We start from the raw sequence: 19895 nt of genomic DNA, 5'->3' as shown, positions 1-19895 counted from the left end.
AACGACATTAATTTTGCTTAACCTGGTATATCCTCAAATTTTTTTCCTCATATGAACTCTCACCTTTATTTATGCATTCATTTATTTTACATAGTACCTAGCATTCCATGGAACACCAGTTATGCCACACATATTTCAGGAAATGTTTTCAGTAAGACATTTGTTGTTTTACAATGTGGAATTCTCTCTTCAGAAAAAAAGTATGACATAATTTTATAGGAAAAACATTTTATAGGATATATATTTATATTGGGGAATATTTCTAGAAATATAGTGGGAAATATTCCACCAAAACAACCATAGTAGAGAATTCTAAAGAGTTCAATTGAATTACATCTAATTTATGTGAACTGTGGTGGAATCACTTGTTTATATCCATGGTGGCCTGTGTTTTAGCATTATTCAAATTCCATGTGTGTCCCTACTCCCTGGGGTGGGCCAATGCTATTTCATCATTTTGTTCTCCATGGTTCTGAGCATGTTATTTTGAGCACATAAGTGCTTTCTGCTGTACTTGTTGAAATTGAACTTGAAGGGGTCACTTATCCTAACCACCAACAGGACAGGAAGATTTTACCATTCTGGAAGGTATTTAGCAATGTCCTAGTAAGTGTGGACTTTCCTTATGAACATACTTCAGAAAGCATCTGGTTTGGTTTATTGAGGAACTACGTACCTTCAGAAAATTTCTGTAGAAAAACCCTTGGTCAGATATAGAAGGCTTCACATGCATTTGTCTCTGACCTTGAAACTACTGGACTAGAAAATATCTGGTGTCTTTTGCGGCTAACATTCCATATAATCTTTTGATTCTATGATCAGATCTTAGAACAGTGCCTGACAACACAGAGCAGGTGCTTAGTAAATGAATGTATATAGATTTTTTAAGGCCTCAAAGAAAATGTTTGCCACAGGGGAAAATATAACTGCTACAAAATCTGCATACCTTGTACCATATAAAACCACATCTGTGCCCAAGTTTGACATTCAAAGTGTGGAATGTTCATGGAAGGTACCATGCTTCTGTCATCACCACCTTGAAGGGAAAGAGTAGTGTGTGTTTGAATGAGGGCTTGCATAAAAATTGTGCATGAACACAGCCCCATAGATGGTCAAGAGGGAGAAGGAAGTTTTGCTGAGTATGCCCAGTGAGAAGTAGAAGAAAATTCTAGTTTGTAAGGTTCTGGCAGGTAAACCGGCAGAGGATTGCCAGAAGAGATCATGCATATATGGATTAGATGCAAAAATGGTCTCTAGTAAGTACTTGTCTATTTTTTCTGAAATATGGGTCAAATTAGGTAGCTTGTACAGTTTGTTGGAATTATTCATTTATTTTTAGTCATATTCAAAGGAAGGAAGGAAAGGGACTTATTTTTGAATTACCCAATCAACTTCCAGGAGCATTTTCCCATGTGATTTGATTTAATCACCAGCCCTGGAGATATTATCTGTTGTTTCTTGTATGAATGAAGTGCCAGAACTTAGGTTGATGAATAAATTTGGCAGGATTTGAAGTATAGACTTCAACCCTGTCTGAACATTTCCGTATCTAATGCTGTTTTCTTTCAGTTATGCTACCATGGAATTTTCCTTGTCATTAAAGTTTAGATTTGGTTAATGATTATATTCTGATCATTCATATGACAAGAAAATGCATAACTGTTCTGGATACTCTATTATGCTTTGAGAAGTAATTGTCTATTGTGACAGCACTTCAAGTATCTGTGATGTTACTAATTTTTCCCCTTAACTAATTTTGTCTTGTATGGCAGTTGTTTTCTTAAGTATTTATTGAATGAAAAGATTTCCAACCACCTGGAACAACTTTAGTGGTTTAAGGGAAAGATTTTTGAAACTTAAGAAAACTAAAAATTTCAAGTCCTGCAACCTAAAGCAGGCTATTTCTCTAACCCTGGCTTATCTTAGCATGAAGGCTGACTGCAAGTTAGCATCTCCAGGAAGCTCTGCATCCAGGGATTCTCATTCAGTTGGTCTAGAGCTATACCTAGGCAGCAGTACATTTTCAAAGCTGCCTATGTAACTCTAACATACAGCCAGATTTGAAACCACTGGACTAGAAGATATCTAGTGTCTTTTGTGGCTAACATTCCATATATTCTTTTGATTCTATGATCAGATAGTAAATGAATGTATAGAGATTTTTTAAAGCCTCAAAGAAAATGTTTGCCAGAGGGGAAAATATAGCTGCTACAAAATATCTTATACCATATAAAATCACTATCAAATACTTTTGTAAATCATTTGTTCTGAGTTTCGGGTAAAATTGGTGGATTTATTTTTGAAGATGGTGGTTACCTAATTATAATGAGTGTGCTACAGTATGGTGGCTAATACTTTAAGTTTTTGAGACAGGTTGCCTACATTTTTATCTTTACCATTTCCTGCATCACAGAGCTTGGGGCCAGATGCTCAACCTCTTTGTGCCTCAATTTCATCAATGAAGTGGGGACAAAACTATCTAGCATTAAAGATATTATAATCCAGAGGACATAAAGAATGTAGAGCAATAACATGCAGTAACTCTCAAAGAGTATTAGGATTTATGGTTGTGATTATCACTGTTGGTGCTAGTGTCATCTTATTCTCTCTGCCACCTCCACCCAGCACCTCTCATTTCTAGGGTGCAGAGGATGACCACTGGAAGTCATGGAACTGTTGTTAAAGGTTCAGGAGATATGTGGTAGGCAAGACATAAGCACTAAAATATACACAACAATTTTAAAAGCAGCACCACATGAAGATATTTTAGAAAATAGGCAACTGAATAGCACAAAATAAAAATTGATATTCCAAGTGATATTTCCATGTCATCAAAAATGAATATAGCTACTATGATCTTTTTACTAAATGGGATGCAAGTAAATGCTAAAAAGATTTCTATAAAAATAGCCAAAAGATCTCATTCTAAAATAAAAGAGGAAGCTTCTACTGTTTGCGAAATCCACTTTTGTGTAGTGGTGACCTGATTATACCAAGTCAATCTAACTTTTGAATATTCTTGAATTCCAACTATGTGGGAAGCATGTTCTAGATAACCCAATAACTAAACATGCTAAGATACAGTTTCTTTCTTCATGAGAATTTTAGTCTAATCAGAAAAATAATATGTAAACATAGGAACTACTAAATCTGGTATTTTAAAACAATAATACAAGCAATGACACAAAGTCAAACAAGATCGATGCAAACAAAAATGTAGTAGCACTAAGTATTATGAGCAGAAAAGGGGTGGGGAGATCACCAGGAGCTGGTTTTGTAGAGCACCTGATGGAAATGGTGATACTAAAGCCAGGCCTTGCCCTTAGATAATGTCTGTGTATTCCATAACAGTGGTTCTCAACCCTCTAGGTAACATTTTGCAATGGATGGAGACATTTTTGACAACTACAAGGATGAGGAAAGATATTACTGGTATTCAGTGGCTAAAGGCCAAGAGTGCTTCTAAAAATCCTACAGTGTCCAGGGCAGCCATTCCCAACCCAATGAAGAATTTACCCAGTCCCAAATATCAGCAAGAAATGCAGTAGAACAGCTCTCTTCCAGACTCTCTCACAGCTCTGATGTTAATGGGCTAGGTAATGGTAGGTAAACCATTGGACCTCTCTGGCCATCTCATAGCGACAGGGTTGGATGAAATGGGTTTTTTTGTTTTGTTTTGTTTTGTTTTTTTTGGTCCCATCTGTTTTTAACATTCTGTGGGTGGAAATTGAGCCTCCATAGTTCTTGAGTTGAGGCAACATATTTGTTTATGGAGTTACAGAGACTGAGCCAATTCAATGAAGCACTTGTTTAAAAGCCTTCTTGTTGCTTAGTTTTTAATGATAATTTTGAGGGACAAAAGTTCACATGAGTTTCCAAACTGAAATAAGTATCAACACACAAGAACTTCAGAAGAAATGTTTTGCATCAAGATCTCCTTAACAAAAAAAAGAGCTGTATGTAGAAAAACCTTAGGTCACAGAAAATTATGCTCATATTGAGCAAGAAATTCAGTGCAGCAAGCACCTTTTGAAAATTTTTATTTGTTGGCCTCAAGTTGTGCTGACAACATCTCTTTTCAGTTCAAATAAACATTGATCCCAATAAAAGGAGGCACTGTGATCTTTGTTATTTGCTGTGTATTTCTGGCTGTGCATTGCCTCCGGTGAAGGTTTTGAATGTTTACTAATCACACAGACCTTAGGGAAGTAACAAGTTGTTTTCCAAATCCAACTAATTTTGTGTCTAACTTCTGAAAATGGCTCCTCACCAAGGAAGTCATAACAGTGGAAAGTTCAATTTGCACCTGTGTGAATAATGAGGATTAAAAAAATGCCTGTTTCCTCCCCATTTATAAAGTAATTTAATAAAAACAGCACTAGTTTTAAACATACCTCCAACGAGGTGTGTTAGAATGAATTAGCAGGGGTGCAGAATGGACCTCAAAGAGCACATATAAACCTTTGAAAATGTTTGTCGTGTTCTCTTGTTAATCAGATTCTAAAAGGAGTATTTGATCCCCAGTATCCCTATCATCAAAACACATGAGGTGCACTACTTAGATAGAAATTTAACTCATATGGTTAAATCTGCCATTCCACCCCTCACAACTCTGGAGGGTGCATGTATTTTTGCACCTGTAATCAAGTTGAGATACCTTATTTTTCTGGTTATCATTAATACTAACATTGATTCAATACTTCCAACAAGAGTAATTTAGATTAAAATAGAACAAAAAATCTAAAAGACCTTTTAAAACTTTGCATGGAAATGGGTATATCTCGATTCACAAATTCCTCAAATTTGCCCAGTGAAGATGAAAACCAATGTCTTAACCTTTCTGGACTCAGCTGTCAGGCATCTCATTCAGCAGTGGGTTGCGGGGCGGGGAGACCGCGCCCTCTGCTGAGGGGAGGAATTAGTACAGTCAAGGCCCTAGCTAGGACCTCTTGGTTCTTGTATTTTATCTTAATGTGGCTCTTAATTTGAAAAATCTTCAGGCTGGGAGAAGTAATGAAGTAAAAAGTACTTATAAAAGTTCTATATGTGTGTAATTGTGAACATATGTGCCTTTTTTTGGGTGTACATACACTTATCTCACTGAAGATGCTGCATGGATGATCTCTAAAACTCATTCCTTTCTAAAATGATGTGATTCTAAATTTTTTTGAATTGTTCTTTTTAGAATGCTTTTTTCTGAAATAGATATTTATGATTCATGCATCTATAAATGTAACATTTTGATGTAGTTAATAGTTTAATTGATCAATGTCAAAGACTTCCCTGCCTCTGACTTAATAACATATTTATGGGGTGCAATGTGATAATTCAGTAAATACATGCATCCAATATATCAAATCAAGGAATTATCATTTTCATCTTATCATCATTTCTTTATTCTTAGAGCCTTCAAACTCCTCTCTTCTACTACTTCATAAAATATATAATAGGTTGTTGTAAACTGTAGTCACCCGTGGTGCTACAGAATGCTAGAACTTGGAAGCTAAATGATGGGAGCCAAAGACTTTTGAAAATAAGTTGTCATCCAGTTGGGCTATTTATAGTAAAGAGGTGTCTACCACCAGTTGTATGAGATACAAGAGGACAAACAGCAGCTGGAATTCAGTAGACTGAACAGCGGAGTAGAGTGATCTTCAAATATAGCTCCCATTCTCATCTTTTTTTCATTTATTTTTGCTGTTCCCTGTACTTGACACATGATAAAATTCTCATTCCTGTCCCACCACTGAAATTCTTCCCATCTTCCCTAATTCTTCTCCAGCTGTATACAACCTATGCACTTATTTTAAATAAGGGAAAAGAGAATATATTTAAATGACATTGACCAAATTATGTTATGTGTCTGTGACAATGAAGCCCACTATTCCATATAATTATAATTTACCAATAAAATCTTAAAATAAAGAAATAAAATCATTTTGAATTCCTCAGGGGAAAAAAGAAACCTAGATAGTAACAAATGTGGGCTTCTTTACCCATATTAATGTAGAACATTTTACAAGTTTTTTGAGGTATAATTTATATACCATAAATTTCACCTATTGACTTTTAGTAAATTGATAAGTGTTGTGCAGCCATCACCACAATCGAGCCCTAGAACTTTCCCCTTTCCCTCTAAACTTCCCTCCCACACATCTGCAGTCATTCTCCCTCCAGACACTGGGAACCACTGCTTTAAATTCTGTCTCCGTAAATTTGCTTTTTTCTGAAATTTCATAAGTGGATCATATAACATGTAGTCTGGTTTCTTTCACTTAAACATTTTGAGTTTCATTAATAACTGTCACATGGAACAGTGGTTTGATTCTTTTGATCTCTGGATAGATTCCACTATATGAGCATATTATATTTATGGTTCATTCATCTGTTTGTGAGCATTTGGATTTTTTTCCATTTGGGGGCTATTTTGAATAATGTTGCTATAAACACTCATATACACGTCTTTGTGTAGATATGTTTTAATTTCTCCTGGATAGACTCCTAAGGGTAGAATTCATGAATTAGATGTGTGATAAGCTGTCAGACTGTTTTTCTGAAGTGGTATTATTATTATTTTTTCTCCCACTCGCAAAGCATGAGAGTTTCAGTTTCTCAAAATCCTTGCCAGTGTCTTGGTATTATCTACCTTTTTGACTGGAGCCATGTGAGAGAATGTGTAGTGGTATCTTATTGTGGTTTAAGTTGACCTTTCTTTAATGACTAATAATGTGGAGAAAATTTTTCCATTTGTATATCTTTCACAAAGTCTTTCTTTTCTAGTCTTTTGCCCACTTGTAATTGGGTTGCTTTTTGTCTTTTTAGTGGGTGTTACTATTCTATCTGTATATAAGTTCTTTATCACATATGTGATTTGCGGGTGTTTTTCTAGTTTGTGGTTTGTTTTCTCATTTTCTTAATGGTATTTTTTTTTTAATTGCTGGGCTTTGGGTGTCATATCTAAAAATTTTTGCCTAATCCAAAGTTAAAAAAAAAAAAATTCGCCTGTTTTATTCCAGAAGCTTCATGATTTTCACTCTTACTTTTAAGCCTATGATCTGTTTTGAGTTTTGAGTTAGTTTTAGTGTATGGTTTGAGGTGAAGGTCAGTGCTTTTGTTTATGTTTGCACATTTGGTTTCTAATTGTCCTGGTATAATATATTAAAAAGAACATTCTTTTCCTATTGACTTGTCTTGGCACCTTACATATATTATTTTACTAAAATGTTCTCCCAGACCTGTAAAGTGGCTGAAATTTTCCCACCTTCAAACTAACACACTAAAAGTCCCACAACTAACAGACCTTAGAACTGGGTTAGGAGTTCAGGTCTATCCAATAGATGACCTTATCTTGTATTAAAATTGAGAAACTATTTCCCTGCAGGTACTTGTTTCAATATTAAACTACAAACTTCTTAAGATTACACTTCACTTATTCTCATCTTACTTATTTAGGACAGTGCTTATTTATTTGAGGATCAGATGTTATGCAACATTCAGATAACTTAAATAGTAATGTTTATGCAAAAGAAGTAACAACTCTGTTATCTAGTGGCTTATTTTTTCTATTATGTTTATGCTTACCATTGACTGACCTAGACTTTTACTGTAAATAAAACACTTTTAGGAAAGCACTACTCACCCCCGCCCCTATTAAAATTCTTCATTCTGCATGAGCATGAACATAAATTTCACTAGGAACCAAGGTGAAATGAGAATGACCTTTCTCATCTTCTTTAAAGGAATAACATAACATGGAAGTCACCTTCAGAAGAAGTACTCGGCTCAAGACCCGAAGGTCTTTAGTCCTGGTTCTACAGTCTCTTGTTCAGTAATCTTGAGCAAGTCATTGGGTCTCTCTGTGCCATAATTTCCTCACCTGTAAAGCAATAGGTGTGGACCAGATTGTCATCATTGTTCTCCGACCATGATGGACTTTTGTTAAATAAAGCTCTATTATAACATCTGCACATCCCCGGTAACACATTGGTAGTTTCTCTTATTTGCAGACTGCAGTGAGGATCTGTTTCGCTGTCACACAGGCAAATGCCTTAATTATAGCCTCGTGTGTGATGGATATGATGACTGTGGGGATCTGAGCGATGAGCAAAACTGTGGTAAGTAGCATTGTTTCCCTAAAGGTTTTAATTGCAAATCACAGATGTTTATAACCAAGAACTTGTAGCTCACTCTTTGTTAATATGATTAGCAAGTTGAATTATAAAATGTTTGGTTTCTTGTAATTCCTAGAAGGAAGAGTTTTGTTCAATCAATCATGTGTATAAATGTAATACATTTTATATAAATAATCATGCTAAGGAAATGTTAATGAATGGGGTGGAAAGATGGGTAAAAGTTGTTAAAATGCTAATGGGTTTTCCTCTGTGTTCTATTTCTCCTCTGATTAGAGCCAGTGTCTTATGTTTGGATCCTGAGCTCTTGAGCAAAACTTTATAGACAGATTTCAAATTATTGGATGTGATCAAAGATGCCTCCTGCATTTGATTCCCAAGCGCTTGGGTAGAGGCCACTCCTAGGGTTAGGATGACACATTTGTTTCAACCACAAATGCTGATATTCTTATTTTTTAAAGAACCTATCCTTTAAAGAGCCATGTTCAATTCTAAATGCCATCTCATAAATTTAAACCAGCAAAATTACTCTTGCTTATTTACCTTTTCAGCTTTGTACTTTAGAGTTTTTAGGTACCAATTTATTGGTTGACTAAAATAAGAACTTTGAACTAAAGGGCAACCTGAGGTGAGAATGGACAATGAGAAAATGCCAGTGTGCAGTGTTAGAGAATGTTGAAAGGAATATTGGAAAGGGACCAGGAGTATGATCAAAGGAATATCTTGGAGTGATAGGTGTCAGAAATGACTCCATGCTAGGAATGTTGGTAGTTTCTAGGAACATCATCTGACTACCCCACTCACTGTATTTAATAAGATAGGAAAAACTGGACTGTGAGTGTAGCTCAGTGGGTGAGCACTTGCCTAGCATGCTGGGTTCGGTACTGGATTCGGTTTCCGGCATCACACACACAAATTGAAATATATGTATGTGTACAAATAATCCCACGAGTGACTAGATAGATATGGATTGTTTCCTAGGTCTGACTAGAGTTAGACAAAGGGTGAGATTGAATGCATTCTTATGACTTAGAATTGCGTTATACACATCATAGAATCTACAGTTTCGAGGAGCTTTAGAGATCATCTAGTCCAATCCCTCTTTTTTTCCAATGAAATAAATGGAAAAATGTGGGAGTGAGGCAGTTCATGTAGTTTAGTGGCTGGATAGGTTAGTGGAGAGGGCCAGAGTAGTTAGTGTGTAAAAAGAAAACTCATCTTCTGGAGATAGGAGATCATGAAGTGTGTGCCCTGAAGCTGGCAGTTGTTTTCATCTAATGGCTGTAATTATGACCTTCCCTCAGATTGGTCTCTGCCCTGGCTCCCTGTCTCTAGTGGACTGGACTTGGATGGCTGTTCTGGTTCCTAACCAAGCACTTCACCTTTTGTTTCTTTTTTTCTCTGCACCATGTCTTCTACGTACTTTCCTTCACTGCTCCAAAATACTCCAATGTCAGGAGTCTATGACAGTGGCTCTATTCATGGAGACTCACAGGCTACTTTCCCATACTGAATCTGCTATTCGTGAATCCACACACATCTTTTAACTTATATTTAGGTTATACACATCACATTGCAAGGCAGTCCATGAATTCTGCCCTTCGAGAGAGGAAACATCACTTAGTGATCTCCCCCTACACCCCAGGAATGTGTAGATTGGGACATAGTTTAAATCCAAGTTGAAAAGAATCATGAAAACAATAACATTTTGCATTGCTTACTCAGTAGTTCTTTCAAATATGAGTTGTATATTAAGATAGTCCATATAGGAAACCTAAGCTGAGCATCAGGAGAGATGACATAAGGAGATACTTGCCTTACCAATTTGCCAGGGAGGTAAGTTACAATTCTTAGAGACAAGAGAGACAGTCACAGATACATCCAGTCAGCTCTCTGCATCATGGAGTACAAATCAGAGTGTGGTTTATTTGAGTCAGTATAAAATTCACAAATTGTCCATAAGGAAAGAAAACAAAAGAGGACAACAATAAGAACAGACTCAGGGCCCTGGCAAAGTGGGGCAGAGTAGTAATTCATCTGAGTAGCAGGCACATCTCCCCCACGGTGATGTGTGCAGTAGGGCTCTTGGTTGGTGGGAGGTACTATTTTAATTGTGTCAGGCTCATCCTAGAAATATTTCTGAGGTATTGGGGCAGTGGGAATAGATTCTCTTACACTGGAACTGTGAGCCACACAATTCTAAACGTTTTCCATGCTATTTCTCTGTCTCCATGCATCTTCCTTTCCTCCAGATTGCAATCCTGCAAAGGAGCATCGCTGTGGGGATGGGCGCTGCATTGTGGCTGAGTGGGTGTGTGATGGTGACCATGACTGTGTGGACAAATCCGACGAGGTTAATTGCTGTGAGTACTCTGAGGATTCTCATTTTGCTTACTTTCCACTTCTTCTTGTTCAGTGGGTTTTCAAGGTTGAGGACTATACTCAAGGTTCACTGTCTATACACCATTCCAGGGGAAATATTCTTATTCTTTGTTTCTTACCTACAGAGGTAGCAACCAAGGAGTGCGATGGCAATAGCATTATAGTGTGTGACTTCACACCTCTCTCCCAAACTTAATGTGACTCATCTGCCAAGCATGCGTCTGTTTTCTTTCTCATTGCTCTGGTCTTCTCTGTGTATCTGTGACTTTGCCAAAGGTAATGCTCTTCCCAGAGACCAGTGGCTCTTGTTTCTGCAAACAACATATAAACAGTTTCACTGTTTATATGAAACTTCCCCATAGAAGCCTCCAAACATGTTTGGGGGGCCATTTATGGGAGAACATGGGAAGAACTGCTAGAAAGAAGAGAGTCTGTAATTTTTATATAGAGATAGAAATTACGTGACTGTAATGATCATTTTACAGCCTATTGTGTTTCTGGGTGAATGAAAATTTCAGGTAGCTCTTACACTACTAAACCAGGAACAACAAGTTTTTCCCACCTCCCAGAAAATATACTATCCCTAGCAGGCAAAAATAAAAATGATTGAATTATAGCAATTGTATATTAGAGCACAGTTGACCTGAGTCAGTGTAATGTAATTCATGCATATTCTAACTAGTTTTAAGATTTTTTTTCACCTTTTGCTTTCTAATAAAAGTAGAAAGAGTTGATATACAGCTGCCCCTTGATATCTGTGGGGCATTGGCTCTAGGACCCTGGATAGGTGCCAAAATTTGTGGATGTTTAAGCCCCTTATATAAATGCTTCAACATTTGCGTGTAACCTATGTGTATCCTCCTATATACTTTGAATAATCACTAGATGACTTATAATACCCAATATAATGTAAATGCTATGCAAATAGTTGTTATACTATATAGATTTTATTTAAGGAATAAGTACAAGAAAAAAAGTCTCTACATGTTCAGTACAGGACAACTTTTTTTCCCTGAGTGTTTTTAATCTGTGGTTGGTTGAATCTGTGAGTAAGGAATCTAGGGATGCCAAATATGAAATTCAATATTTAACTGGCTTATAACTTGAGGCAAAAACATAAATTTGAATAACAGTTTTAATTTGGGCCTAAGAATATTTTGTAAAATGTTTCATGAACAAAGTTGTGCAGCTTTTCCCTGCCCTGAGTTGAATTCAAAGTGAAGTGTCAACTCAGCCCCCTCCTCAGTGAACCAGTGGAGCAGAGTGGGCTGTATGCAGATGATCTGGGGACAGCAAGGACACAACCCAAGGTTCATGGGTTTCTGTTGCCCTAATGGATGGTAGGCATCGACATTAGAAAAACTACAGGAATCACAAGGCTAATGGCTACTGGAAATAAACTATATTGAGAGTTCCTTCACATATCTCATATTATTGGTAGTATCACCCCTACTATTACTGAAAACAACCCCACACTTCCCAAGAAAAAGTGAATTTTTAGCAAGTGCTCCTTAGAGAAGAAGGCAAAATTCTAGAAAGTAAACTGTGCATTCTAAAAAAAAAATAAAATAAAAAGCTTGGCATTTAACAAGCCGTTGATTGATCCATTTGTGTACATAGACTACTTCGTTTCTTGGTGATGCCTGATAGGTAGGAATCATGTCTGTGATCTGCAGATTGAAGAATGAATGAATAAGGTGAGTGCTGTTCTCATCTTTCCTAGCCTGTCACAGCCAGGGCCTGGTGGAGTGCAGGAATGGACAGTGTATCCCCAGCTCTTTCCAGTGCGATGGAGACAAGGACTGCAAGGATGGGAGTGATGAGGAGAACTGTGGTGACAGTGAGTGTGTCCCAGGCCCCTGGGACATTTCTTCATTGGTGGATTTTTCCTTGGGAAGGGAGTGAAATATCTGAAAGTTAACTTAGTGTTTAAGAAGGATTTCCACATAAATCTTTCATTTTGCCTCAGGGATCCCCATTGCCCTGGGCAGTCAGGACACCTTTCTGTGTTAGAGTGACAGAGGCTGAGAGTCATTTCTCAGGGGGAAGGGACGGGGTGAAACAACATGGTCAGATTCAACTAGCTGTTCATAGGGAGAGCCATGATAAAGAAGAAGGTTTAGTGCAGAGCATCCAATTAAACGAGATTAGATTCCAATTAGAAAAAAAACTAGCTCCTGAAATTAAATGGAACAATTCCTAAAATAACCACGTTAAGGAGAGGCAGTCTAATGTCTCACATTACCAAGCAATAAACTCAAACACCCTTTAAAAAGAGTGCGATATCCATGTGTGAAACTTGAAAAGAAAGAGTAGATCAAATAAGTTGGTTTTTAAATGTGAACATTTCTGTCAGAAAAGAAAATTCCACACTGATTGTTTTAAGTTCTTGCATATGCAAGCCTCTCAGGACAAAGCTCTTAGGAATATCTCAAAGCTTACCCATCACCATTGTTGGCTTATAGGATACAGGAATAACCTAGGTGTTAGGAATGTGGTTGCTGCAGCCCTGGCTTCAAGCCCTGACTCTACCACTTACTATCCAGTGGTCTTTGGGCTAGTTACTTCATCCTTCTGTGTCTCCATACTCCAAATAGTGATAACTACTTTGTAGGGTTGATGTTTAGTGAGAATGGAGTAAGTGTTGGTCCTTATTGTGTGGTTACAGCATTTATTGGGCTTTGCATATTCATAATCAGCAAATGAGACTGCACACTGTAGATATACAGATAAGCTAGTTTCATCATAAAGAATATTGGTTATTAGAATAGCTTTAGTGAGGGAGCTTCCAAGGCCTAAAAGGTGAGCTTTGATAACACATATTTATTACTTGAAAATAATACATAAAGAGAACTTTGTTTTATCAGTTTTAAAATTCAAACAGAAGTCCTTTACTAGGCATGAGTTATTGTGTGCATATCAACCAAGATCTTACCTTTGGATCAAATTGTTCTTTACATATAATTAAATCATTTCTATGTGATTCTAAATGATCCAAAATAATTTTGGATGCTTCACTATGAAAAAGGCAGGATTTGCAGATTATTTCCTTACATGTGTGAAATGTCAGAAAATCACATTATAAAATGTATAGAAAAAGTCACATTTTAGTACATTTATATTGTTTACTGTAATGGATTCAACTTAAAAAAAAAATGTGCTATCATGCCGCAGTCTGGCTGGGCACAAAATCACGAGCCACTCACAGCCTTGTAGATTCAAACAGCAATTCTTCAATTCCCGAACTCACACCGGCACTCTACACACGTTCTGGGGGAAATCCACGTTCTGGGTCAAATCCACTGGGCTCTGCCCGGCTTTTTATCCCAAATACTCTCTGAATCCCAGGAGAACTCAATGGGAACTCAAGGATCAGGCGTGCCTGAGGCAGCAGGATACTCCCTAATCCCAGCAGGATACACCCTAAACCTGGATCCGCCCTGGTCCTTGAGCAAGGTCACCTTACATGCAATGTCACTGCAAATGACCTGGGTCATGCCATGCGTCATACCTACTTGGCAATGGCCCTCAGCACTATCATGATGCCAATATGGGGGCATCTACTGGGAATTAAGTGGCAAACAAAACTGCTGATAGAGATTACAGACTCCTGGGAGACATACAGATGCTACAAATAGTTATATAAGTCAGTGTCTAAATGCGAAGTTTGACATGACCTACACTGGAAAATGTGGTGTGCATGTCCTGGCAGGGGCCCTCATCCAAAGCCTCCCAAGGACGAGATCCTGGAGCTCAGATCTAAAGAACATTGGGTATCCACCAAGAGAAGAGGGACTGGAAAAGCATTTCAGACACACAGCACCAGGTGGCTAAGAGTCCTGAGGTGGGAATGAGCAAGGCATGTGTAGGGTACAGGGAGAAGGCGACTGTGATCAGAGAGCTGAGGATGGAGGGGGCCTTGGACTGCATAAAAGCTGTCATCATGGATTGTAGAATTGTTCTGCTAGATGGCGGGGTGGGGTGGGGGGCAAACAGCCCCCACTACTCACAAGGTCCTGTTGAAGAGTTAGCCTTAAAAACCCTCCAGGCTCTGGCTCTGCCTGCCTGTCTACTCTTCCTCATTTTCCACAGAGGTTGAAGATCCAGTGACTTCATCCTGCACATGTGTAGCTTTTTCTGCTTGGAAAACCCTCTTTCCCTTTCATCACAGCCTAGCCCTGTCTACCTAGTAAACTCCTTTGGGAAGCTTCTCCTAGTGCCCTTGTCTGCTTCTGCTGCCCTTTATATAGATCTTTGGTAAAGCAATGGTCATACAGCCATCGTGAAGCTTGGGTTGTGACAGAGGCTGTCATGCTCCTTCACCTTTCAACATGCAGCACCTAGTTTGTCACATACACTTGTCACAGAGTAAGCATTTAATATTTGCTGGAATATTGAATGTGCACTGTCCCAAAATTTGCATAGGAGCTTAAAGCGTATGGAAATTGTTTAGGCTTGCCTTGAGGGGAAAAAAAAAAGTTAACCTGTTAGCTTTAAAAAAATAAACAGTGACATCTCTTTTCTGTATGGCAGTAATATATGACATTGCATAGTAGTGAGCCTGGCAAGGAAAAGGATTCCAGTATAATAAACATTGTCTTAGAATTATAGATAAGATTATAGATACATAACATGATTAATGCTGAAAAGTGCCTTGCAGTGTTTTCCAGATTCCACATGACATTTCTAAAAGTAATTGACCATAATAATGAGGGAGAGATGGAAAGTGAAAGGGCAGTAATTTATTACCTTATCCACTTAATCTACAAATGACCAGGAAATCAACGGGAAGAACAGTTTCCTTTCTACATACCTTAAGGAAAAGCCATTAGGGCAAAGGCTGACATTACTGCTGTCATTCATTTGGAAACAAGAAACCTAAGTCATCTCACTAGGCTGAGGGTGCTCTTCAAGGCCATCGTGATGATGTGGATAACAGCTGGAAGAGACTTACTATGATAGAGCACTCTCATTGTACAGGTGTGGGTTCTCAACTAATACGAGGGAATTTTCCTTAGAGGGGAGACCAGAATTGGGAGTAAATGAGCTTTTCAAGTAATGCCACTGGATATTCAGAATTTCAAGATCTTCATATGGCTTTCTGTCCCTCAAATCACTTGAGTTTTATTTTGTAATCAAGTATAGACACCCATGTAAAAATAAAACTCTATTTTTTTCCATTAAAAGTAACAACCACCTGTTGTGGTTTTTTTTTCTTATTTTTTTCATTCCTGTAGAATCTTCTTGGAATAGATTATTGTACTTAGTTGCCAGGAAAATGAGTTCAGATAGTACCTGTTTCACATGTGTTCGATGTTTTAAGGGAGAAATTGGAAGGAAATTAAAGTTGTGTCATTCCTCGGCTCCACCAGGCATTCTTGACCCTTCAGATCCCAGGGTGAGGAATGCAGAGTCAGTGAAAGCCACTGTGTCTTTCTTTCCTTCACAGGTCAGACTCCATGTCAAGAAGGAGACCAAAGATGCCTCTACAGTTCCTGCCTTGACTCATGTGGTGGAAGCTCTCTGTGTGACCCAGACAGCAGTCTAAGTAACTGCAGTAAGTACAACAGCTGACAGATGCAATCCTGGGGGGGGGGGGGACATGGGGACAGGGCTGCCCCCAGCCTTTTTCTTCTGCATTGACATGAAACTACTGAAATCTGGAATCTCTCCAAGAAAGTATATTTATTTGCTTTTTCTTCTTACAAAGGTTGTATGTGGTAGCAGAAAGAAACAAAATGGTCTTAATTAACTTAAATCAGAAACAAATGTGTCATTGTGAATGGACTATAAATCTGCATTGCCTAATATCATTACCGTCACTTTTCAACTTGACATCAACTCCCATATATTATTTCCTTGGCTCCGTCGGCAGGCAGATGTTATCTTTCTTCCTTTTTAAAGCACAGCTTCAAAATGGAAACTTCAGCCAAGAAGCAAATGGGAAGTCCTTCAAAACAGCCACATAAACTTTGGCAGTCCATCCTTTTTATAAATTTATTCTCACCTTTCCACAAACTTTGGTGACCTCTAATGGTTTTGGAACCATTGTGTTAATTTGTTTCAGTGACAGTGTAATAGTTCCAAATGGCGTAAGCAGGTGGTGCTCTCTAAATTGGTTTCTAGGAGGAGGGATTATTTGGGGGAACACAGAATGGGCAGAAGAAAAGACTGAATGGATTCTCACGGGAGATTTAAATGAATCAAAATCTCTAACGACTGATTTTTTAGAATTGATTTCTGACTTCTGGGCCCTGTTTTCTTATTACACTCATTTCCTTCACTTTTGATAATTAAATGTTTGCCTCATCTTCAGCTTGGGCAAGAAGTTGAGAAGCAGTTCAGTCAGCTTTCCTTTGGAAAGACAGAATTTCCTGTTAACACACATCCTCTCAGTTGAGGAAGTCCGCAGGCTGATGGGCTCAGGGTCTTGGATCTGCTAAAATTTTCACATGGCCCCATAGCTGTCAGGGAGTCTCAAGGTAAAACAAGTGGACTGGTAAGGGGCTTGAGGAGGCAGCTAATTAAAAACTCAGACTGACAGGATTTTTGTTTTCATGAGCACTTACTGACCTACTGAAAGCACAGTCCCAGACCTCCTGACTTCTCACATGTGGGTATGGATTTTCCTATGTGTTGAGCCAGTTTTCTGTTGTTAATAATGCTATACCATAAACTAAATAAGTAAGTTATTTTGGCTCAAGGTTTTTGTTTAAGGCTAGGGGGCCACAACTAATGACCTGATGATTTTCTTGCACAGAGAACTAGAGTGGCCTAGGGCTCAGATGGAGAGAGACAGAAGGTTCTTTATTCTTTTATAAAGCTACTTGTACCTGATCATAGGGCTCAACTCTGATGATCTTATCTACTCTTAATCACCTCCCAGTGGCCTCACTTTTATATGTCATTGTTAAGTTTCTACCATCTGGAGATCAAGCTCCAACATGAGTTTCAGAGGGTAAACCACAGTACACTATGATAGAATAGTAGATATTAATCTAGTCTTTGAGAAGACATACTCACACTGCTGTTTTAGTAATATATATGTATACATATACATATATATCTCATTGTTTCATTTTGCTCATCTCCTAATCTGCTGTGGAACTTTTTCAGAATTATTTCTTTACTTCACCTTCAATTTGGGATGAATAATTTTGAGGAGTGACAGTCATCTCAAAGACATGTTTTATTGTCCAAGTTTTGGGGGTTGTTTGACATGAAATGGCACTTACTATTAGACTAAAAAGAGTAGAAAAGAACATTTAGCCCGGTCAAATTTGGTCGGGGTGTAAATGGATGTGTTATTTCATTTCTCTATGTTTGAAATACTTCAAAATCTAAAATTTAAAAACGTTGTCACCTGTCAGAAAAAGAAGTTGTAGGAAGGGCAACTAGATATCTCTGGCTCACGCATTTGAACACTATTTATGATGTATATACCATGTTTCAGGACCCCCATGGGCACTGGCTTGCAATGTGAAGGATGTATTTTTGTCTTCCCACCCATACTACAGTGTTTTTCTCTCCATGTTCAAGTACACTGTTTCCTTAGCCCTTGCTGCCTCACCAACTCCCTCACTCACCATATATACTCTTGTCATGTGCTCTGCATATAAATTTAGCAAACATTCAAACATGCCCACTTTGAGTGCCAAGCACTGGGCTAGCCCCCTTGGTCTTTCAATCCTTTTCTTATTAAAAACAGTATTTCTAATTGAGAAGCAATTATCTTATCTTTTAAAGAGCCTCAGGATGGGATATATTGTGGTTTGGATATGACATATTCCCATTTGGATATGAAGACTCCTCCAAGAGTCATGTGTTGAAAGCTTGATGCCCCTGCAGCAATGTTCAGAGGTGGGCTTTAGGGAAGGGATTGGATCATGAAGGATCTGACCCCATTAGTGGATTAAGAATTTGAAGGTATTATTGGGAACTGTAGGATGTGGGACCTAGTTGAAGGAAGCAGGTCACTGGGGACTATATCTTGTGCCTCTTCTACTCTCTCTTTGCTTCTTGGCAGCCATTATTTGAGCAGTTCTCCTCCAACATACTCTTTCACCATGATGTTTTTGCCTTAGAGCTGTTGGACCAGGGACTGAGACATCTGAAACCATGAGCCCAAATAGATATTTCTTCCTCTAAGTTGTTTTCCTCAGGTATTTGTCACAGCAATGAAAAGCTGACTACTACAAGATATATGTGCTTGGTTCTATGTAAAGATGGACATAGGTACTTTCCTCTCAGAAAATCCTTCAATTGGTTCTTGCCATCCCATAAAATATTATAAAACTTTCTAGTGGCCCTTGGAGATCTTCTGGATGGGATCCAGTAATCAGTATTTCTTAAATTGCCCAGGTGACTTCAGTACAAAAGAAGGCTAAAATGACTATTTTAGAGACCTATTTGTGAGTAGGCTTGCAGGAGTATGTGACTTCTCTGAAATCGGACATTTAAATGTTTTCATATTTCTACGTGTGTTTTTCGGTAGAGAACATCCATGGCTTTCCTTACATTCCCCAAAGCCCCTACATTTAAAAACAGAATCAAACCTGAAAATCTCATCTCCAATGAGACAATGTACTAATAGGCTTACTTCTCTTTTTTCGTTGTTGTTGTAGATAGACACAATGCTTTTATTCACTCATTTTCGTGTGGTGTTAAGAATTGAACACAGTGCTAGGCAAGCACTCTACCACTAAGCCACAACCCCGGCCTGGATCCTATTCCTCTTAAAGAACAATTTTTAGCAGCCTGTGTTATCCCATCCAGTCACAGCCCAGCATCATTACCATCTTTGTGCCTTGCTAGGAGGCAAAATGCAAACCTGCCCTTGCCTTAGTGGGTAGGAGCAGACTGCTATTTCTCCTTACTCCATCATTTCCCCCTTGTAGTGTGTAACCCAGGCAGGTGCGGAAACCTGGTAAGAAGACCAACTCCTGGGCATGTCTCTCCCCTTCTTTGTGCCATGTTCGCCTTGGCCCTGTGAAGTCAGGTATGGCTGTAGTGCCCCCAGGCATCCTCTCAAGTTACCCATGATGCTTTATCCATCTTTTTTAAAAAAAATTGTTTTAATTAGTTACACATGACAGTATAATGATCTTGACATATCATACATTTGAATCAGGTGGGGTATAATTTCTCATTTTTCTGAGTGTACAGGTTGCAGAATCACATTGATCATGCAGTCACATATATACATACGGCAATAATAATGTCTATTTTATTCTGTTGTCCTTCCATTCCCCCCTTCCCCCCTCCCATCACTTCTCTCTACCCAATCTAATGTGACACACTTCTTTTTTTTTCTTTTTCCTCACGTCATCATACATGTATTCTGTATAACTATGAGGGTCTCCTTCCATCTTCCGTGCAATTCCC

The 19895-nt window shown here is 38.2% G+C and overlaps 1 protein-coding gene across 1 annotated transcript in view; it reads left to right on the top strand.

Moving 5' to 3' along the window:
• The window catches only part of CORIN (corin, serine peptidase), a gene marked incomplete at its 3' end in the record, with an annotated part of 279389 nt that overhangs the window by 205279 nt on the left and 54215 nt on the right, over window positions 1-19895 (top strand). Inside the window, 4 exon segments of the mRNA XM_081304554.1 lie at window positions 8007-8114; window positions 10382-10492; window positions 12235-12351; window positions 15961-16068. Of these exon segments, the coding sequence (XP_081160680.1) occupies window positions 8007-8114; window positions 10382-10492; window positions 12235-12351; window positions 15961-16068 (444 nt within the window).

The sequence above is a fragment of the Spermophilus citellus genome (assembly GCF_964194105.1).
Source record: "Spermophilus citellus genome assembly, chromosome: 8".
In the NCBI taxonomy this organism is placed as follows: Eukaryota; Metazoa; Chordata; class Mammalia; order Rodentia; family Sciuridae; genus Spermophilus; species Spermophilus citellus.
The sequence above is the reverse complement of the archived record's forward strand: the minus strand, read 5'-3'. Positions and strand labels throughout refer to the sequence as shown.